This window comes from Loa loa (assembly GCF_000183805.2).
Source record: "Loa loa unplaced genomic scaffold supercont3.32, whole genome shotgun sequence".
In the NCBI taxonomy this organism is placed as follows: Eukaryota; Metazoa; Nematoda; class Chromadorea; order Rhabditida; family Onchocercidae; genus Loa; species Loa loa.
The window spans coordinates 359,701-376,410 of NW_018108212.1; the positions used below are offsets into that span (position 1 = coordinate 359,701).

At 34.6% G+C, this 16,710-nt stretch overlaps 3 protein-coding genes across 4 annotated transcripts in view; all 3 read right to left on the reverse strand.

Moving 5' to 3' along the window:
* The window catches only part of LOAG_16985, a gene marked incomplete at both ends in the record, with an annotated part of 8,670 nt that extends 6,866 nt beyond the window's left edge, over window positions 1-1,804 (reverse strand). For both annotated transcript variants that reach the window (XM_020449640.1, XM_020449641.1), the window contains 6 exons: window positions 12-120; window positions 351-477; window positions 780-900; window positions 1,039-1,125; window positions 1,331-1,437; window positions 1,711-1,804. In XM_020449640.1, coding sequence (XP_020306817.1) covers window positions 12-120; window positions 351-477; window positions 780-900; window positions 1,039-1,125; window positions 1,331-1,437; window positions 1,711-1,804 — 645 coding nt within the window. The remainder of the gene's footprint in view (window positions 1-11; window positions 121-350; window positions 478-779; window positions 901-1,038; window positions 1,126-1,330; window positions 1,438-1,710) is intronic.
* A 1,092-nt stretch (window positions 1,805-2,896) lies between these two features.
* Window positions 2,897-7,238, reverse strand: LOAG_06748 (hypothetical protein). Its single transcript, XM_003142284.2, has 8 exons — window positions 7,033-7,238; window positions 6,390-6,433; window positions 5,523-5,595; window positions 5,140-5,295; window positions 4,564-4,671; window positions 4,184-4,423; window positions 3,584-3,771; window positions 2,897-3,159 (listed from the first exon to the last, which is right to left on the reverse strand). Exons 1-8 carry the CDS (start codon window positions 7,204-7,206, stop codon window positions 3,114-3,116), a joined length of 1,029 nt encoding a protein of 342 aa, XP_003142332.1. The 5' UTR covers window positions 7,207-7,238; the 3' UTR covers window positions 2,897-3,113.
* Window positions 7,239-11,728: 4,490 nt separating this feature from the next.
* LOAG_06749 (hypothetical protein) lies at window positions 11,729-15,199 on the reverse strand (the record flags this gene model as incomplete). The annotated part of the gene is made up of 9 exons (XM_020447237.1): window positions 11,729-11,863; window positions 12,132-12,252; window positions 12,513-12,724; window positions 12,937-13,113; window positions 13,330-13,393; window positions 13,592-13,719; window positions 13,800-13,964; window positions 14,565-14,690; window positions 15,029-15,199. The coding sequence occupies 9 exons, from the start codon at window positions 15,197-15,199 to the stop codon at window positions 11,729-11,731; spliced, it is 1,299 nt and encodes a 432-aa protein (XP_020302511.1).
* Window positions 15,200-16,710: the final 1,511 nt, after the last annotated feature.

Sequence of the window (16,710 nt, forward strand, 5' to 3'; positions counted from 1 at the left end):
ATAACTGGTACCGGTTGCAATGCTGCAGGAACACGTGGTTGTCCAAATAATACTCTAGGCGGTGGAAAAACCAAGAACTGTTCGTTAATTACTGGGATGAAGGGAGTTCTTATTAGTGGCCTGCAATTAGTTTTAGAGTAGCTGCTAAGAATACAGAAAAAAGAAATACAGTCACTTCTATAACGGGAGTTCTATAGATGAAAACTGTGTAGTTAGTTTGCTTAATATTCAAGAAAGTTTTGAAATTTATTTCCAGTTTTGAGAAATTACGGCTTAAGAGACTTATAATCAACTAAAGCAAAAAATCCAGAAACTCCAGCACGTCATAATGAAACAACTGGATAACTAACTGCATTGGCAAACGGGTTATGGGATGTTGTGGTGATGGGCATATCGGCACTACTTCGTCAATGAATTTAATTTCAACTCCAAGCCGTCCTGCGACATATTTGAGTAAGACTACTGGATTTTGAAAATCTGAAACAAAAGCGAACAGTTTTCCACCCAGTCTATTTAAAAGTATTAAAATCGACAAAAGATACGGGAATTTATGTCCGGATATTTTATAAAACGGTAGAGGAATACTTTCATATAAGAAGCTTGATTATTCAACAATTGGTTCTCATAGTTATTCTTACAAGAATAACAATAACTAAATCACGTCTTATTCAATTTACGATTATTTTAATCGATAAATAAAGGAATATGAAAAATACAAAATAACTCTTAGCATTACGCAACGTACGAACTAGCATCCATCTAATAAGTGCTAATCTTACCACTTTTGATTTTTTTTGAAGGAATCTTATCTGGTGGCTTCGGTAAAATGGTTCCATTCAAGGCAGTTTCAGCAGCGGACTGCTGAGCTTTCTTAATGGACGCTCCCTTGCCGTAAAACACCTATAACATTTCTACAACATAGAAAAGCAAGAAATGGCATAAATAGACAATCAAGTACCATGCAATAATAATCAAATACTACACAAAAATAACCAAGTACTATACAAAACAGCTAAATTACACAACGAAAACACTTGCCTGATCAGGGGTAAGTACAAGTGAAACGGTGAACTGCTTCTTGTGAGCTGGTCCACTTTCGTCCATGAGTTTGTACTCATGCCTGATCTGAATTAGTTTTCTAATACTAATGCGTCCTCATTAATTATAATTTACAAAAACAGTTGGAATCAGTTAATCGGCACGACTCATTCTGGGAAATATATGATGCGACAATTGGCCTTGATCGATGTCTCGTTTAATCTTAGAATCACCTCTTATTCTCGTAGTTGGAAGTTACAAAACATGAAGCTTGTTAATAATAGAAACTAACTTTATTATAGCGAGCGAGCTCTGCAATGCGACACATTGGAGTCCTTTGATGATTTTCATCCATTTGTGAATAGTTATAAACATATTTTGTAGGAGATACTTCTTGCTCTAAAAAAGAATCATTTGCAAGCATGGCAGCTCTGAGATGCAACAAATGGAATAAAAACATGTTGCAACATAAACGCTTGATTAGAAGGATGATTGAAATTATTCCAAGGTGAAGATTTATTTCCAAGTAAACAAAATCGATATCAGCGCAAAACACTTAAAACACTTATCTCTTCCAATATCAATTCGATTTCAAACATCCGAAAAGACCCAATCAAAGGTTTGGTAATGTTTGCAAATAGTATAACTGTAATACATAACGAATAGAAAAACCTGTAAAAGACTGCCCCCACCACATCTCTGGATGAAGAATTGAATCATCACTGGTAGTGCCACTTTTTGTACGCTGCACACCTGCTCCCTTCATGCAACTGTCGACTTGTGATGAGGATTGTTTTCAGACAACCTGAGCAAAAAAAAAAAACGATAAGCTACACCCCAGGTCACTCATATGATTAAAGTTACTCACGAAACGACGGAAAGCTAATTATACTGAGTACATCTTGGATTCAGAAAACAATGTTAATGATTCTTTGCAATTAATAAAACGTTTTTCCGATGAATTCCAGTTTAAATAAATAAGACACAACGAACTCAAAGGACTGATATTTTCAAGGATCAATCATAAATCATAAACATAGTTACTAGAAAAATAAGATTAGGAACTTGGTCAAGAACATTATCGCAATTCATGTCACAATTTTATTTGAAAGAAATCTAAAGATGACCAGTAGAGAAAATAGGTCCAGACTATGACGTGGTCGTGTCATGGTAGCGACCAGAAATCGATGGAAGACACTTTACCTGCTGTCAACAAGCTTAACATCGTTTTATATCTCCTGCTTTATAAAACCTATCAAATCCACTAAGTCCCACGTTTAATCACTATTTGCAACAGTAACATTCCCCTTAATTATGCTATTAGATGATACTTGATTACACATCTACAGCGTGGAAAAAAGTTTACATCACTTTGACATCCCCAGCAAACATTACATGTCCCTAATCCTAACTTCAATCACCTGCAGACACAACGGACCAAATTACTTCCCATTCTTCTCTAAATTGGAACTTCAAATTAAACCAACTCAGATTCACTAGATAAGATCTTAACCGTTTCCAGACTCATCCTGCAAGAAATAGAACGAATATACCGAAGCAATAATTACGACCTGCATATCATCCTTGCTTACGCCACAACAGTATGAAGCAGAGAAACAAAACTGATCCGACAATTAAATTCCCTGTTTTCAATTCAGTAATAAAAAAATAAGCATCACTCATTGTGGTCACACGCACGAAAACCTGCGCGGGTCACAGTAAAAAGCGCCGTAAACAAATCTTACGATGACACAACAAAAATTTTTTCCTAAGAGTTGGGACTAAACGATAAGGTGGTTCCTTTGTATGTCGGCATATATTCTAAAGGTGCAGTGACACTTCAGTTGAAGAGGACAATTGGAATGAGATTTATTTTATTGGACATGAATGCAAGGAGATCACACACATGATACAAATCACAAAGCATGCATTTAAAAAAGGCAACACAATAATAAGTGTGACAGTCTATTTCAAAATGGCCAAAAAACCAATAGGTTTATAAATGAAAATAACAAGCAAATGACAAAATATTTATTAAAAACAGGTCAATAAAAGCTTTTGACTGTCTGCTCCACTTAGTGCTCACTTAAATAACGTCTTCCAGCTTCCGATGTACGAACACTGAAATAATGGTAATATATAAAACAGTACAAAATATATGAATCAATGCTGCGAAAAATGAAAGAATATTCCAAAGGTCATCTGAAATTTGCTACAGTTACATAATAATTGAACTAGCTCTTCTCTTTCCACTTCCCTGAACAGTTATTTGTAAACGTTCTTAAAGCCTTTTTCAAAATGATCACACAGACAAAGGTTTATGCTTTCGCAGATAAAAGTAGATCTGCTAAGCTTTGAAGAGATTTCAATATTAATATACTACACATTACATATGAACAGTTCAGAAATTTGATAAACAAAAAGTTTGCACTAACCATATAATTTAGGAATTGGGCCAACAACAAATAAAACTGTTAACTATGCCGCACCTTACTGCCCTCTTTAAAACATTGGAAAAAAAGAAAGGAACGAAAATTTCGTTAACCATTGTTGTAGCAGATATTGTGCTGCTTGAATTTGTTCTCGAGTACCAGAAATTGTTATGATGCGGTCACCACCATTGTCACGATGGGGCTCAACTTCGATCTGCGCTCCCGATTCTTCACGCACTCGATTGATCCGTGAACCACCTTTACCTATTATGGCGCCTCCCAATTCATCCGGGATTGTAACCTAAATATTATATGACAAAGAATAAGGATACGAATACAAACCTCACAACAGCAAATTCCCATGGAACTTGAGCATGGGAACTTGAAAATTTAACATTCTTACTTTCAGACATTTTTCCAAATCTATCAAAAAATATGGTAAGGTATATGGTATATAACAGCTGATTCTGCAATACCGATATAAGATGGAAGAATAAATTATGTGGTCCATAATGAATCAGTTTGCGTCAGGCTAAATCAGAGGAAAAGATAAGGAGTCAATATGGCAAAATCAGCTGACCGCTATTGACTGCAAATATTGAGACGAAGAACAAGACTTCTAACAATATCGGTTTTGCAAAAAAAAAAAATTAAGCGTATTATATTTTGAAAAAATAAATCTTAAGAAATCATGTTACGTCAGTTGTTTCCACCTGTGTGGTCTGCATAGCTGGAATAGGTGAATAGCGTCCTATCATATCCCTCATTCCACTATAACGATCATCTCTTCCGGGATATCGTGAGGGAATCACACTACCGCCAAATCCATAATCTCTTCCTCGACCTACACGTGAAATAAAATTTCGATCAGGAACATATCCACCATAATCGCTAATGATGTCTGGATCATAATACATTGGATCGTATGGCCGAACAGGTCCCTTTATTGGGATCTAAAAGTCACAAAATTGACATTATAGATCTTTTTCCAAGCACATATAAATATAACATTTATAATAAGGGTATTTAATGTTTATTAAGAGGTCAAGAAGCTCTCGACAACTGAAATCTGATCAAAGATTTAATACATTACCTCCTTCAATACATCGATTATGATGTTGATACAGTCAATTATTTTTTCCACTTCACCATTCAGCAGTACGATTCTTTCAGTAGACTGTGGTGCACAACGAGAAAAAACCTGTTAATGCTTTAACGATAAAATGTTGTGGAACCCGTTTTTGCAATTTCTCTCATATTCGGAAATTCTGCCCTTTTTTTCACTATATCCTTACTTCTATTTAATAAAGAACATGTTTTTTAGTGGTACTACAAAAATATTCAGATGCACCAATTGATAACTCGAGAATAATAAATGGGAATGAGAATAAATAATATATATAATATGACCAGGAGGACTTTACAAAATCAGGTAGATGACTGAACAAGTATGGAAAGAAACACTGATCTATTACTCCTGATATGAACACAAATAAAAAGTTCTAAGTCTATGACCTCAAAATTTGATGCCACACTGCAAAAACAAAAATGTTTTTTATGGAGAAATGCAAGTCACCTTCGCAATAAGTTTCATATTTGTCAGTGGACCCATAGCATGAATGTGCTCGAGTTACGCATGCGTCATAAAACTGAAAACGAGTAATAGGACCTTGAGTTGTGCTCCAGTTTTTTCGCGAAGTTCTTTTATTCGTGACCCACCACGGCCAATAACAGCGCCAGCGTGAGATTCATGCACCAAAACTTTCATTTCACTATCCGGTCTGTCCGCCTTCTTCCCTCGTCGATCATGATCATCCTCGCGATTCTGAAAATTATCGCCATCATTATTTCTCACTACAGCATGTAGAAGAAAAATCGAAAGTGCCTCAAGTTTTATGCATAGAAATCAGTGAGCTGGAACCCATTAAAAAGCACTAAGTCTCAGCTCAAATACCTTTTAACCGCGACTCACAATTGTTAGTGACCAACACATTTAGAAATTTTTGGTACAAACTGTTTTTAAACCACCAAAAACTGCAAAGCTGCACTTACTTCATCGAGACGTGGTATAATTTCACGCAAGCAATTTGAGATGTTTTCCGTTGTAGCAGTCAGTGTCAGTACCCTGAACAGGATTAAGATATAGTTCCAGCAAAAAAAAAAGAAGAAATTCCAAGGAATATACTGCTTGGATATGACGGAAAAGTCATGCAAATTTCACAGATTTAGTTTTAAAAACAGAAAAATGTTCAAAGTTATTGCCCAGCAACCAAATTATAATCTGAAGCCAACACTGTAGAAAAAAAAAAGTAGTGCACTGTTTGGAGCAAATTTATAATCAAAATCCTTCGTTTCACCTTACAGTACTGCAAGGTATCTCCAAATCGAAAAACAATGTGCTCTGGACCAAATTTCATGTTACTGAAAATCTTTAAAAAAACGGCCTCCTCTGCTAAAAAAATTGGGAAACATGCCCCTCCTGCTCTTTGTTGTCTCAGTTAAACATGATGATCTTAGCATATTATGTCCGCACCAAATTTCATATCAATTTATTTTGAAGAAAAAACTAAATGATTTGTCTTCACAGCACATTTCAAAATATCAAAAGTGAAGTTAAAAATTGTTTTTCAAATTTTGGAAAACACATTTCCTGCTCTCCGATGCTTTAGCTAAAAGCTATTAAAATTTTTAACTGTATCGAAAGTCAGCCACGTTTCTAAACAATTAAGCAGGTGAAGGCAGGCAGGCATGTCACCTATTTTGTAGCAGTAGGTTTGTGAAAGAAATGTGGAAGGTAATTCAAGGTCAGCCTGTTAAAGCTGTAGGTTTATCCATCGTGTGGAAGCCCGGTGGCAATAACGGTCGTGGCCCAACGAGTAATCAGTAGTGAGGGCAACAAGTATTTCCAGGATAAATTACCGTTCGGGCGTCTGGCTATCTGGGACGGTCAGGTTCGCATCGAACTGCAAATGAGCATTAGTTTGGGCTGTGTTCACAATTTCGTATTTCATGTTGCTCAGTCCGCCAAACAACAAAAGGTTAAGGCCGTTACATATAAAAGTGAATTAACAATTTTATGAACTCTTCTGAAGTTCCTGAAAGCAAGAGCTTTGCATCTACAAGCAAATCTTAGCCATCAAGGATGAGGAAGGACAAGACCCTGGATAAGCTCTGATCGAAAACGCATTTGCTTAACAGTTAAAGCCAGCTGCAGATCATCGAAGTCTTTGATCAAGTAAATGTGGATCACTTAAAAAAGTCCGCTTTCTAAAATCAAGGACTTTATTCTCGCAAGCAAATTTTTCCGGTCATAAAGGGTGAAGTAATGAGGCGCATTATCGAAGTTCAAAATCATTGCTAAGAAAAACTACATGCAAAGAATGTATAACTTGCTGAACATTATAAGACAATAAAAAGTCAACTTAGAGAGAATGCGCTGATATTATTTGTTAGGCAAATGAGTTTCGGTCAGCGCTCTCAATAATATAAATTACAGAACGTCGAAAAAGAGAACTACAAAGTATGCACTGAAATGCTACGGAGGTTAGCCAAACGGCAGTACCTCAGAACGGAGGCGTTTGATATTCTCGCCTCCTCGGCCTATGATACCACCAGCACCTCGACTCGTCACCACTAAGCGTAGTTCATATTTACCGTTCGCTAGGGCTTCCTCATAGCTATCCATTCGTGTCCGTTTACTTCCACTTCCAAACCTGTCCCCCCCAGAACGTTTCATCCTTTTCCGTTAAACTGCGAACACTTCTGAAATACAATCTATGGTACAATTTTCCAAACAAGTTAATGATGGATTCATGTCATGTTGTCTCTTGCAATTAGCAAAGCAAAAAATCAACCCGTTTGAAGAAACCAACAAAAATTATAATAGTTGTTTTTACTCATTACCAGGACAGTTCTCAATTACTTATCATAGCATGCCTTTGTCATTCTGCTCACGACACCTTATTTAGCTCTCTCTCTCATCGTATCCCATTGAATTAAACTACAGAAAAAGACAGAAAAACTATGACTGAATGGATTTAAGCGGATCATATTCTAAATTATCACTCATATAACAAACGCCATTTCACTTAACAGCAACTAAATGTTGCACTGAAAGATAAGAAAAGTAAAGGGAGGATGTCTTGATACTGACAAATAGTACAGGAACGACTACGGAACCCGAAGTGATGTTACGTTTGATTCAAATCGGACGTTCTCCTTCGACTGTTATTTCGTTCTAAACGTATGTTAGAGAGGGAAAAGAAACTACATGACACAAGTACCGGACCAGAAAGACAAAAAGTTGGTCTAGATCAGGAAAGCCCTCCACTTGAAACAATCGCATCATGAAGAAAGATGAGTAATGCGTCTCTGCAATGTCTTCTCGAAATCTTCATAATGATACTTCTTATTGCACACTTCCCATACAACCCCGTTCTACTGCAAAACACAGGAAAACTTCGAGGAACAGACAGACATATGACCAAATAGTTAGCATGGCCTAGCTGTAAGATTACTGACGTCTCTCTGCGCTACTGCTCAATCAATGTTCACAACCCTACAGTGCAATTTCTGTTTCCCAGCATTTCACAATTTTATTTGACAAAAGGGAAATCAAATGTGAATATGCTCTTACATTGCGAAGAACTGACCCTGTTGATGTAAATTTTCATTGAAAATTAGCTACAAGGCATAAAAATTAGCTACAAGGCATAAGTGAGTTTCGAAGCCACTCTTATCATTTTTTTCGCCAGCTTTCATAAAATTTGCATTACGTAAACTCGCACTTTCTGTTACTCCCAATCTCTTTGAAATTTTAACGAATCTCCTATTTCTTCAGTGTAAGTGCTCGTTTCCACATAAGTAATCAGTTTGGCTCGATAGAATTTGCTGGAAAAAAATCACTAGTTCACAAATTTATTCATAAATGATTGCAAGCAACTTTAATCTTATCCCTTACTCTGTTAGGAATGCGAATTCTGATCTTGAAATTGTTGATCTTCAAAATAATAGGAATAAATGATTTTTAGTTAACAAATTCCGTTAATTTTGATATTAGGTTAGCGACATGATTTGTTAATAATTCTAATTCTTTGAGGCATTTGGACTATTCATAATTAACATTATTTGATAATAAGTGCTGTTATTTGACAAAAAAAGCAGGAGATTTTACAGAAAAAAAAAACCATACGTCAAAAAACCAAAAAGCATAGCAAAAGCCTTAAAATCATCTTTAAGCCATGTGGGTAACTAACCAAATTTTGGTTCATACGAACAAACATAGGAAAGGTTTAAGAGGATTAGATTGTGTGGTTTCTTTTATTGTTCATAAAGGGCTGTTTCCGAGGAAAAATCGTGCTATTATCAAATCTTGAATTCCTGTATAAAGAGAACTTAAGGTATAGCTCAAACTTTTATTCAATTTGATTATAAGTAAGAAGTACAATTGTATGAGAGAAAGAGAGACTTCTTGTAGTTCTTGCTTTTTCTCCTTCTTCACGTAGATTGATCTATAATGCAACAATTATTTCTTGAATGATGGAAACTCTTCTTGTCCATCTTTTTAGAAATATTCTCAAATGAATAAATTAAAGTGTGGCCGATCGACTTGCTCATATTTCTACGAAAGAAAAAGAACAACTCCTATTCAGTTACAATTTCTAGCTGATGAGAGAAAGGGATACTTTTTACAGAAGCATTCTCTAATAATTATCTTGTTTCGAATGTTCTTCTGATAGTGACGAAATCAAATTTTTAATGCCTCCAATGGCCAGGATAGCTTTAAAGTGGATGCTTATTTAATTACATTCGTATTTTGTAAGGCAGTGGCAAACATCGTTGGTATCTTAACCAGCTGCAGGAATGGATCAGGTTATGAATTAACCATGCATAAAGTAAAAGATTATGTGAGTGATCGCTTTTCTTAATGTATTTATTACGTATCAGCACCCTCAATAACTGCACTAATAATCATCAATCCGGTCTCTCCCTCCTGTAAAGCTACATTACAGCCATCCTTAGTCATTGCGGTCCAGCGTATAATAATCAAAAGTCAATTATATCGTAAAAATGGTTTACCTTAAAAATGAAATATGCAAAATGAGAGAACTGAGAACTAAAATAACAAATGAACGATGAATGAAAAGGATGTACGTTCTTTGGAGAAAGGTTGTTGTCATTCGAAGACCTTACCTGGTAGCTAAAATTTCTGTACAAGATTTCATGTCGTTTATTTTAATTCATTAGGAAAGATAATCCCGGAACAAGTCTCCGGAACAAATTAACCCTGTTTTTACTGTAGACATCCTATTAGTATGTCAGTATGTTAGAAGAGTAAACAACACAGAGGAAGCACGGTACAAACTGGCTAATTACCATTTTTCTCAATCCCTTCGGAGGAGGGGGATAGGAGGAGGGGGGGGAGGGAATTCCACAAACTTGAACACAAGGTGATACTGTTCATTATCACTGTTCGATAACAAATGCGATTACTTACAATATGATCCCTTAAAAGATCGGTTCATACAAATATTAACATCTGAAATGACAGATTTTATTCCACTACTCAGCTGGCTAGACTAGTTATACCGTATCTTCGTATTGTGTCTTATATAGAAGGGATTTTCCCACTCGCATCAACTTTTCAAATGTTAGATTTTAAATAAAGTTTCTATTTCAGTCAGCAATTACTCATATATGAGACAAGTCTAGTAACCCTAATCATACGATATTTCAAATACAGTTACTTTATATGTTTTCAAGAGGTAGATTCTTACATTTTTTGTTCAAATTTATAGTCTCAAAATTCTTCACTTCCTTTCATAATTATAAAAAACACGTAGTCCATTATGTTTTATTTTTACTGGGAGGTAATTATTTCACTGAATGCATTTTTGGCAGTAATAAGTATATGAGAAGATCGTTTATTTGTTTCTATCTTCACAAAGAAAACGATAAAGTCAGCAGAAATCAAGAATGCTTTTTTGATATTTGTTTCGAAACTAATATTTCACGATTGTGTCTTTCCACAGCTTTCGAAAATCGTTTTTGCACTTCCCTGCAAATTTTCAGAAGTGAGAAATTTAAGCTTTGAAAATTTCCGCTTCCTTATACCGTTCTCTGTTGAGAAGTCATTTCAACTAAAAAACTTCGTTTAAAAAAAAACAAGTCAAAATAATTGTCATAGAGATTTTGCAATTTACTAATTTGTTTGGAATAAACTAATGCGGATTTTGTTGTAATATTTTCAGAAGCGAAGCATTTGCAAAAACGGACAGAACATAAAAAAAACATTAGCGATGGCCGAAGAAGTAAGAAATGTTTCGGGAATGTCTTTTTCGCTTAAGAGTAAGTATGCAAGAAATAAGGGAGTAAATTAGTTGCATAAAACTCTTTCAAGATACGGTAAGAATTTCTTTTACCCAACTTGAAAACAAACTATTAGTAACGAGAACCAATTAGGTCATCCCGTATTTGCAGATTAATTAATTTATTTGCTTGAAAAAATAAACAGTGTTGAAGATGACATCCAAGAAAACAGCAACCAAACTGCGATTACTTCGACAATCAGAAATACCTAATTAGAAAAGGAATTATTAGATTGTGCCGAGAATTAGAATGAAACTGTCCACTGTTCATTATTCATCACTCAGTATAAAATATAAAGTTTAGATATGAGAACTAAACGTCTAATTATACCATTACTAATAATAGTTTCTGAAAAACAAAGGCATACTTGAAAATGCCAAATAGCTCACATGGTCCTTCGTTGAGAGTACGGTGCTGATATGCGATTGCATTCAGCATTTTATATATCATCAGATACGGCAATCCCCGACCACTAAAATATAACGTCACAAAATAAAGTTTTTTCTTCTGGGATAAATTACAATGAGGGAAATCTGGAGATTGTCAGTGTACTTAGATTTGAAAAAAAGTAGGAAATGCAATGGGGGGAAGGCATATGTGTAAAAAAAAAAAAACATTTGTACCACGGAACGATTGTGCTGTTCTGCTGTAAACTCTTAAAATTACAAATAAGACAATGTTGGGTATGCAATGATAGATTTGTTAAAGTGTAGATAGATAGATTATTTGGGATAAACATACAGTACTTTCAGAAGCAGAAAAGACATACAATTTGCTAAAATGACTGGGTTTTTGCCAAAAATCGCAGGATTTATCTTATAAATCCAAAAGAGAAGCATTATAAACAATTAAGTATATTTACCGGTCATTGCTATCTTGAATAAAATTTACTAAGATTTGATTTCCTCAAGTAGTGTGAATATCCCACGCAGCTGGCTGAGATCGATTACAATCCTATTGACACCAGTGTCATTCATAAACACTGGCGGCTTTATCTGTAGTTCACGTTTCAGCGCCACTATTTCCTACAAAATGTTATAACAGATTCAAAACACCTCATTCTATAAAAAGCTTTTTATGAAAAACCTATTAATTTCTATGGCATTTTGATCACATTTGCCAGGTCTAAAAGGAGAAAAATGATAAAAATTGTGTTGATGAAGAAATGATTGAGGTATTGGATACAGATTTATTCACATTGGATGTGGATTTGAAGGGATGGAAGATGTTGACAAACGGAAAGACATGCGTACAGTTCCATTTCTTCTCGAAAAAAGTTATGAAAACGATAACCTTGACATTTTTTAGTCTTCTCCATGGCAAATAACCTTGCAAAAATTCGCAAAACATGTAAAGGCAAGAGATTATGTCATCTTTCGGGAATTGTTCCAAATGACTGTGTGCGGATACCGAACTGCAATTTGGTCAGCCGTTCATTAACGGGATTTAATTAAACAAACTAGTGGACAAATAAGTTTCGGCGTTCAATCAATCAACATTACATCACTTCAGAGTAGTTCCACTCAGCAAGCAGATGGATGCAATATTCTGTTAAAATTTCCGGAAAGATATATACTTCGATTTTAGAAATGGCATTGTCTGCTAATTTGTAAGTTTTGAAAGCTTTTCTAGGATAATAAATGATCCAAAAGCTTATTATAAATCAAAATTAACCAATATTTATAAGTGCCTGTAAAAGCAGCCACTCTTCGTGGTGGTCTACCCATATCCTTGTACTTTCGGGCAAAGGTCAAGTCAATAAGACATATCTGCTCACAGAGATCATTTTGAAGAATCATTTTTGAAAAGGCTTCCAGACGGATTGCAAAATTATATGGAGCAACTGAACGGTGCACATAACCTATCTGATGTATTAATCGTAAAGCCTGAAAGGGTCAAAAAAGCCATTTATAAGGATCAATCATGCAGTGGGTAAGGATTTTGAGTCTGGCATCCATTTACTAAGTGTAAAGTAGACTTAATCAGCCTAAAATGGATTTCATCTTTCAAGCTAATGAACATTAGAAAACAAAAAGTGACTATCCTTGGAACTTCAAATTATTTATTATCTATCATAATTTATTGAATAAAGACTAACTTTAATGCAACCGATAATTACATCTCGTGCCGTCCCAATATTTAAGACACCGAACTGTGTCATTCGGAAAACTTCTTCTAATGTTGGCTGGATTTTTTCCTGCAGGAAATATGGTCTTGGATTTGGATATGGGTAGTAAATAAGTAACTTCGGTATCATATCGCTCACAGATAACTTCTGAAAGATGAAATACAAATTTTTTTCTATTGGTATTTTGGATTTTTCAATGTCAAATGTCATAGGTATTGAAGTAGGGGATAATGTATGCTTGATAAGTTTGACTAAAATAGATTATCTCAGGAAAAATTTCTTCAATATTAATCTGCTTGTAACATTGAATTTCAGAAACTCGCAGAAAAGTCTTCATGGAACCGATCTATCTATAAAGCTGACCTCCTTATAGCAAAGTTCTTCAAATGCGCCACATCCAAACACAGCTGGGAAATGCTTTCGTTGTCTGAAAATTAAATTTCAAGCTTAGGACGGAATGAAAAGTAGAGGGCTTACATATGAGGATGCATGCAAAAATTTTAAATAACCAGGAGAATTATATTTCTTGCAAAAATTAATCAATTCAATATTATTTCATTTGCAGATTTCAATGATCAGAAGGAAATAAAATGAAAGGTAAGATTTTTTAGAGAAATAAAAGTACCGGTAATTTTGGTGGCGCCTTTTGAGAAGAAGAAGCAATTTGTACTGTTGCATGAAAAGTGCATGGTTCTTGAAGTTGTCCGAATTACATAATTTCATTACATAATCATTTTTTTCCTTCTTCATTACCTTAAACTGAAATACTTTGGCAACGACAGTTCTTTTCAATAACTGGAAGAGCAAATCGAACGAATGAGCAAAACATTTACTTCAGGAAACGATGCGTTTGCTTTACACAAACGTATAACGTCATACTCAATAGTGACCAAATTACTACGTATCGGGCGCATTCCGATAATACGCCAGTCGCCTTTGTCATCTCGGTTATAAAATTCTCCAACAAGTCTCGATTGATCGATTTGTAGCTTTGGTTGCTAGATCTAGGAAATACGTTTCTGGGAAATTATGTAAAATACTCGTCAATGATTTATCAATTTATAATTTCTTCAACTATAACGAAAAAAGTCAAAATTCAAAAACTCTTCCTTAATCCTTGGAACTGTTGGCAGTTTGAATTTTTCAATTTAAGAAATTCTGAATAGTTAGTTCTTCTCATTATTTGAGAGGTAAATTATTACTCAATAGTACTCACACAATGTCTACTTGGTAATTTTTTAATTATATGACAGGATTGGATAAGGTAGGGCTACTATTTGGTCACACTTAATCCAGTTAAGTTGGGCCCCTCTCTCCTGTTAGTTAAATCTCGAATTAATTCATTCCCTTAATCTGCATGACCTTGCAAGGATATATTTCCTCTCAGTCCACTTTTTAAACAAATCATAACATTTACATATCAATCCAAAATCAAAAGAATAGGACATTTTATAGACTAATCTCATCGTTCAATTAATTCATGAATAGATGCTGGATAGAAACATTTGAAAATGGATTATTCGTTGAATGGGAGTAAAAAGGGGAAGCATCAAATCAAATTCAATTTGTATCAAATATCCAAACATCAAAGATCAAACCCGTTTAATTTGGCTCCATAAATTCCAATATTTCTTTGGAAGACAAAGCTCTTTGTGAAACAAATCATCTGCAAAGTTAACCACATCAAGCCTCTCTATCAGCTCTTTCGCCAATTGTTTCGAATTCTGAAGAAATATGAGTAAGGACCATGGTAGAAATTGTTAGAAGCACATTGCATGAGACAGCTGAAGAGGACCAACTGAAAGTCATTTCTCTTCCAACTTCCTTCCCATCGATCCATATCAATTTATAGTTATTGATTAAAGCAAAAATATGTTAATAAATTATTAAATAATGAGCGGTCGTACTATGGTATTGGAATAAAAGCCATAGTAACTGTTTAGAAATGAATCGTAATAAAATTTTCTTCGCAGAGAAAAATTTTCAGATCTCTGGTATCTTCTGATTATACCTCCGAGACATGTATTTACCACTTTGCTGAAATTGTCTAAAGTTCGAGTACCTGATTAACGGCATGTTGCTGCTCAGTAGCCTGGCTATTTTTTTCTTTATATCTTGCTAGTCCCTCATATGACTGCTGTGAATTTCTCGATACTGCTTCCCCAATTTTCTCCATCATTCTTTTCGAGAACGAATCTTCTTCACTTGAATTCTTCCGTTTGATTTCCTGCATTTTTAGCTACTTCTGAAATATGCATATTACATATACAATGATTCTTTTTTCGATAGCTGGTTTATTTCTGTTCATCTTCAAAAATGAAAATGTTGCTTAAGTTTTATATCTGATGAAGAGAGCTGATAAATGAGAAATTTCTAACGTTTCACACTTGAAGCACTTGAATTTATTATAATTTTTTATGTAGAACAAGGTTGAAACCTCTCAGTCACTTACGTATTCTCTTTTTTAATTAGTATTAATTGGAGTAGGATAACATAGACGAGAAGCGACCGGTGGATCAATCTTAAAATGCCTGAAAGATTTATTTTTTCTAGTGCATGCACATTACCTGCATAATAGCTTACTCAATGAGCCATTAAAGCTGCAAGTAATGCAAATATATATACCCTTTGCTGAACATGAAAATTTCCATTTCTATTTTCAGGTGACTCATACGTAGTTGTCATTTTACTAGGCTCTTGTTCCAATGGCAATACCATCTTAGGTCCCACCATTTTACTCGCTATTATCATTTACTGCTTCATTGTCAGTTTTGTAATGTTGCTAATGATTTTATTACTTCAAAATATGTATTACTTTTCGGAATTTCTTTGCGGACAAATTTTTAAAATTTCAATTTGGAGATTTTTAAAAGTATTAGATGGGTCTTCAGGACAATTATACAATTGTATTTAGATGTAATACATATATTTGTTTTACCTTTTCTCACATTTTCCTCGAGGTGACATGTTTAATTATGACGTTTCGTTTTACAAGACATAGATTTTTTGCTTACTATCGACCACATTTTTGGTCACTATCGAGCACTGTTTTTGCAGTTGTAAAATAACTTTGAATTGAAGTGCTTTATGATCTTACCTTTCCTCTCTTCCCCACAACTGTTACCTGCCTAACAATGTTTTCTTCACCCACCTTTCATTTACAATTATTTTCAAAAAGTAATATTCAAATTCAAGGATGTTTTTAAATGGCACACCTGAGGCATAAAAGAAAGATTTTTAATTCATGAAATGCTCATTTCATCCCGGTTTTATTACTTTCCGACGCCTGTAAAGCAGAATGCTTTGTCTTATTTCTCAAAAAGTGAAGTGAAACTTCTAATCAAAAATGGCTCTTAAAAAAGCTTATCATTAAAATTCCGTGCCGTCCCAGAAATTATAACAAAGATTTTTCAAATTTATTTCTCGCTTCCTTTTTCAACTCATTCCTTGTCGCGAACTTCGAATATCGCGAAGCTCCAAATGAAGTGAAATAATTAAATAAACCAATGTACAAATCAATCACACAAATTGTAACAATGTCATGAATCATTTAACCAATTTTACATTCCTCAAATTCATTGTCTCATGCGTTTTTCTTTGTTATCATTATTTAAGTCCACATCCTTTCCTTTTTTATGGCAACAAAGCACACTCATAAGCTAAATTTCTTTGTCTAAGAACCAATCTTAATTGCAATGCTTAATGTTGCAAACAGAGCCTTTTGTTGCAAGCGGATTTTGACAG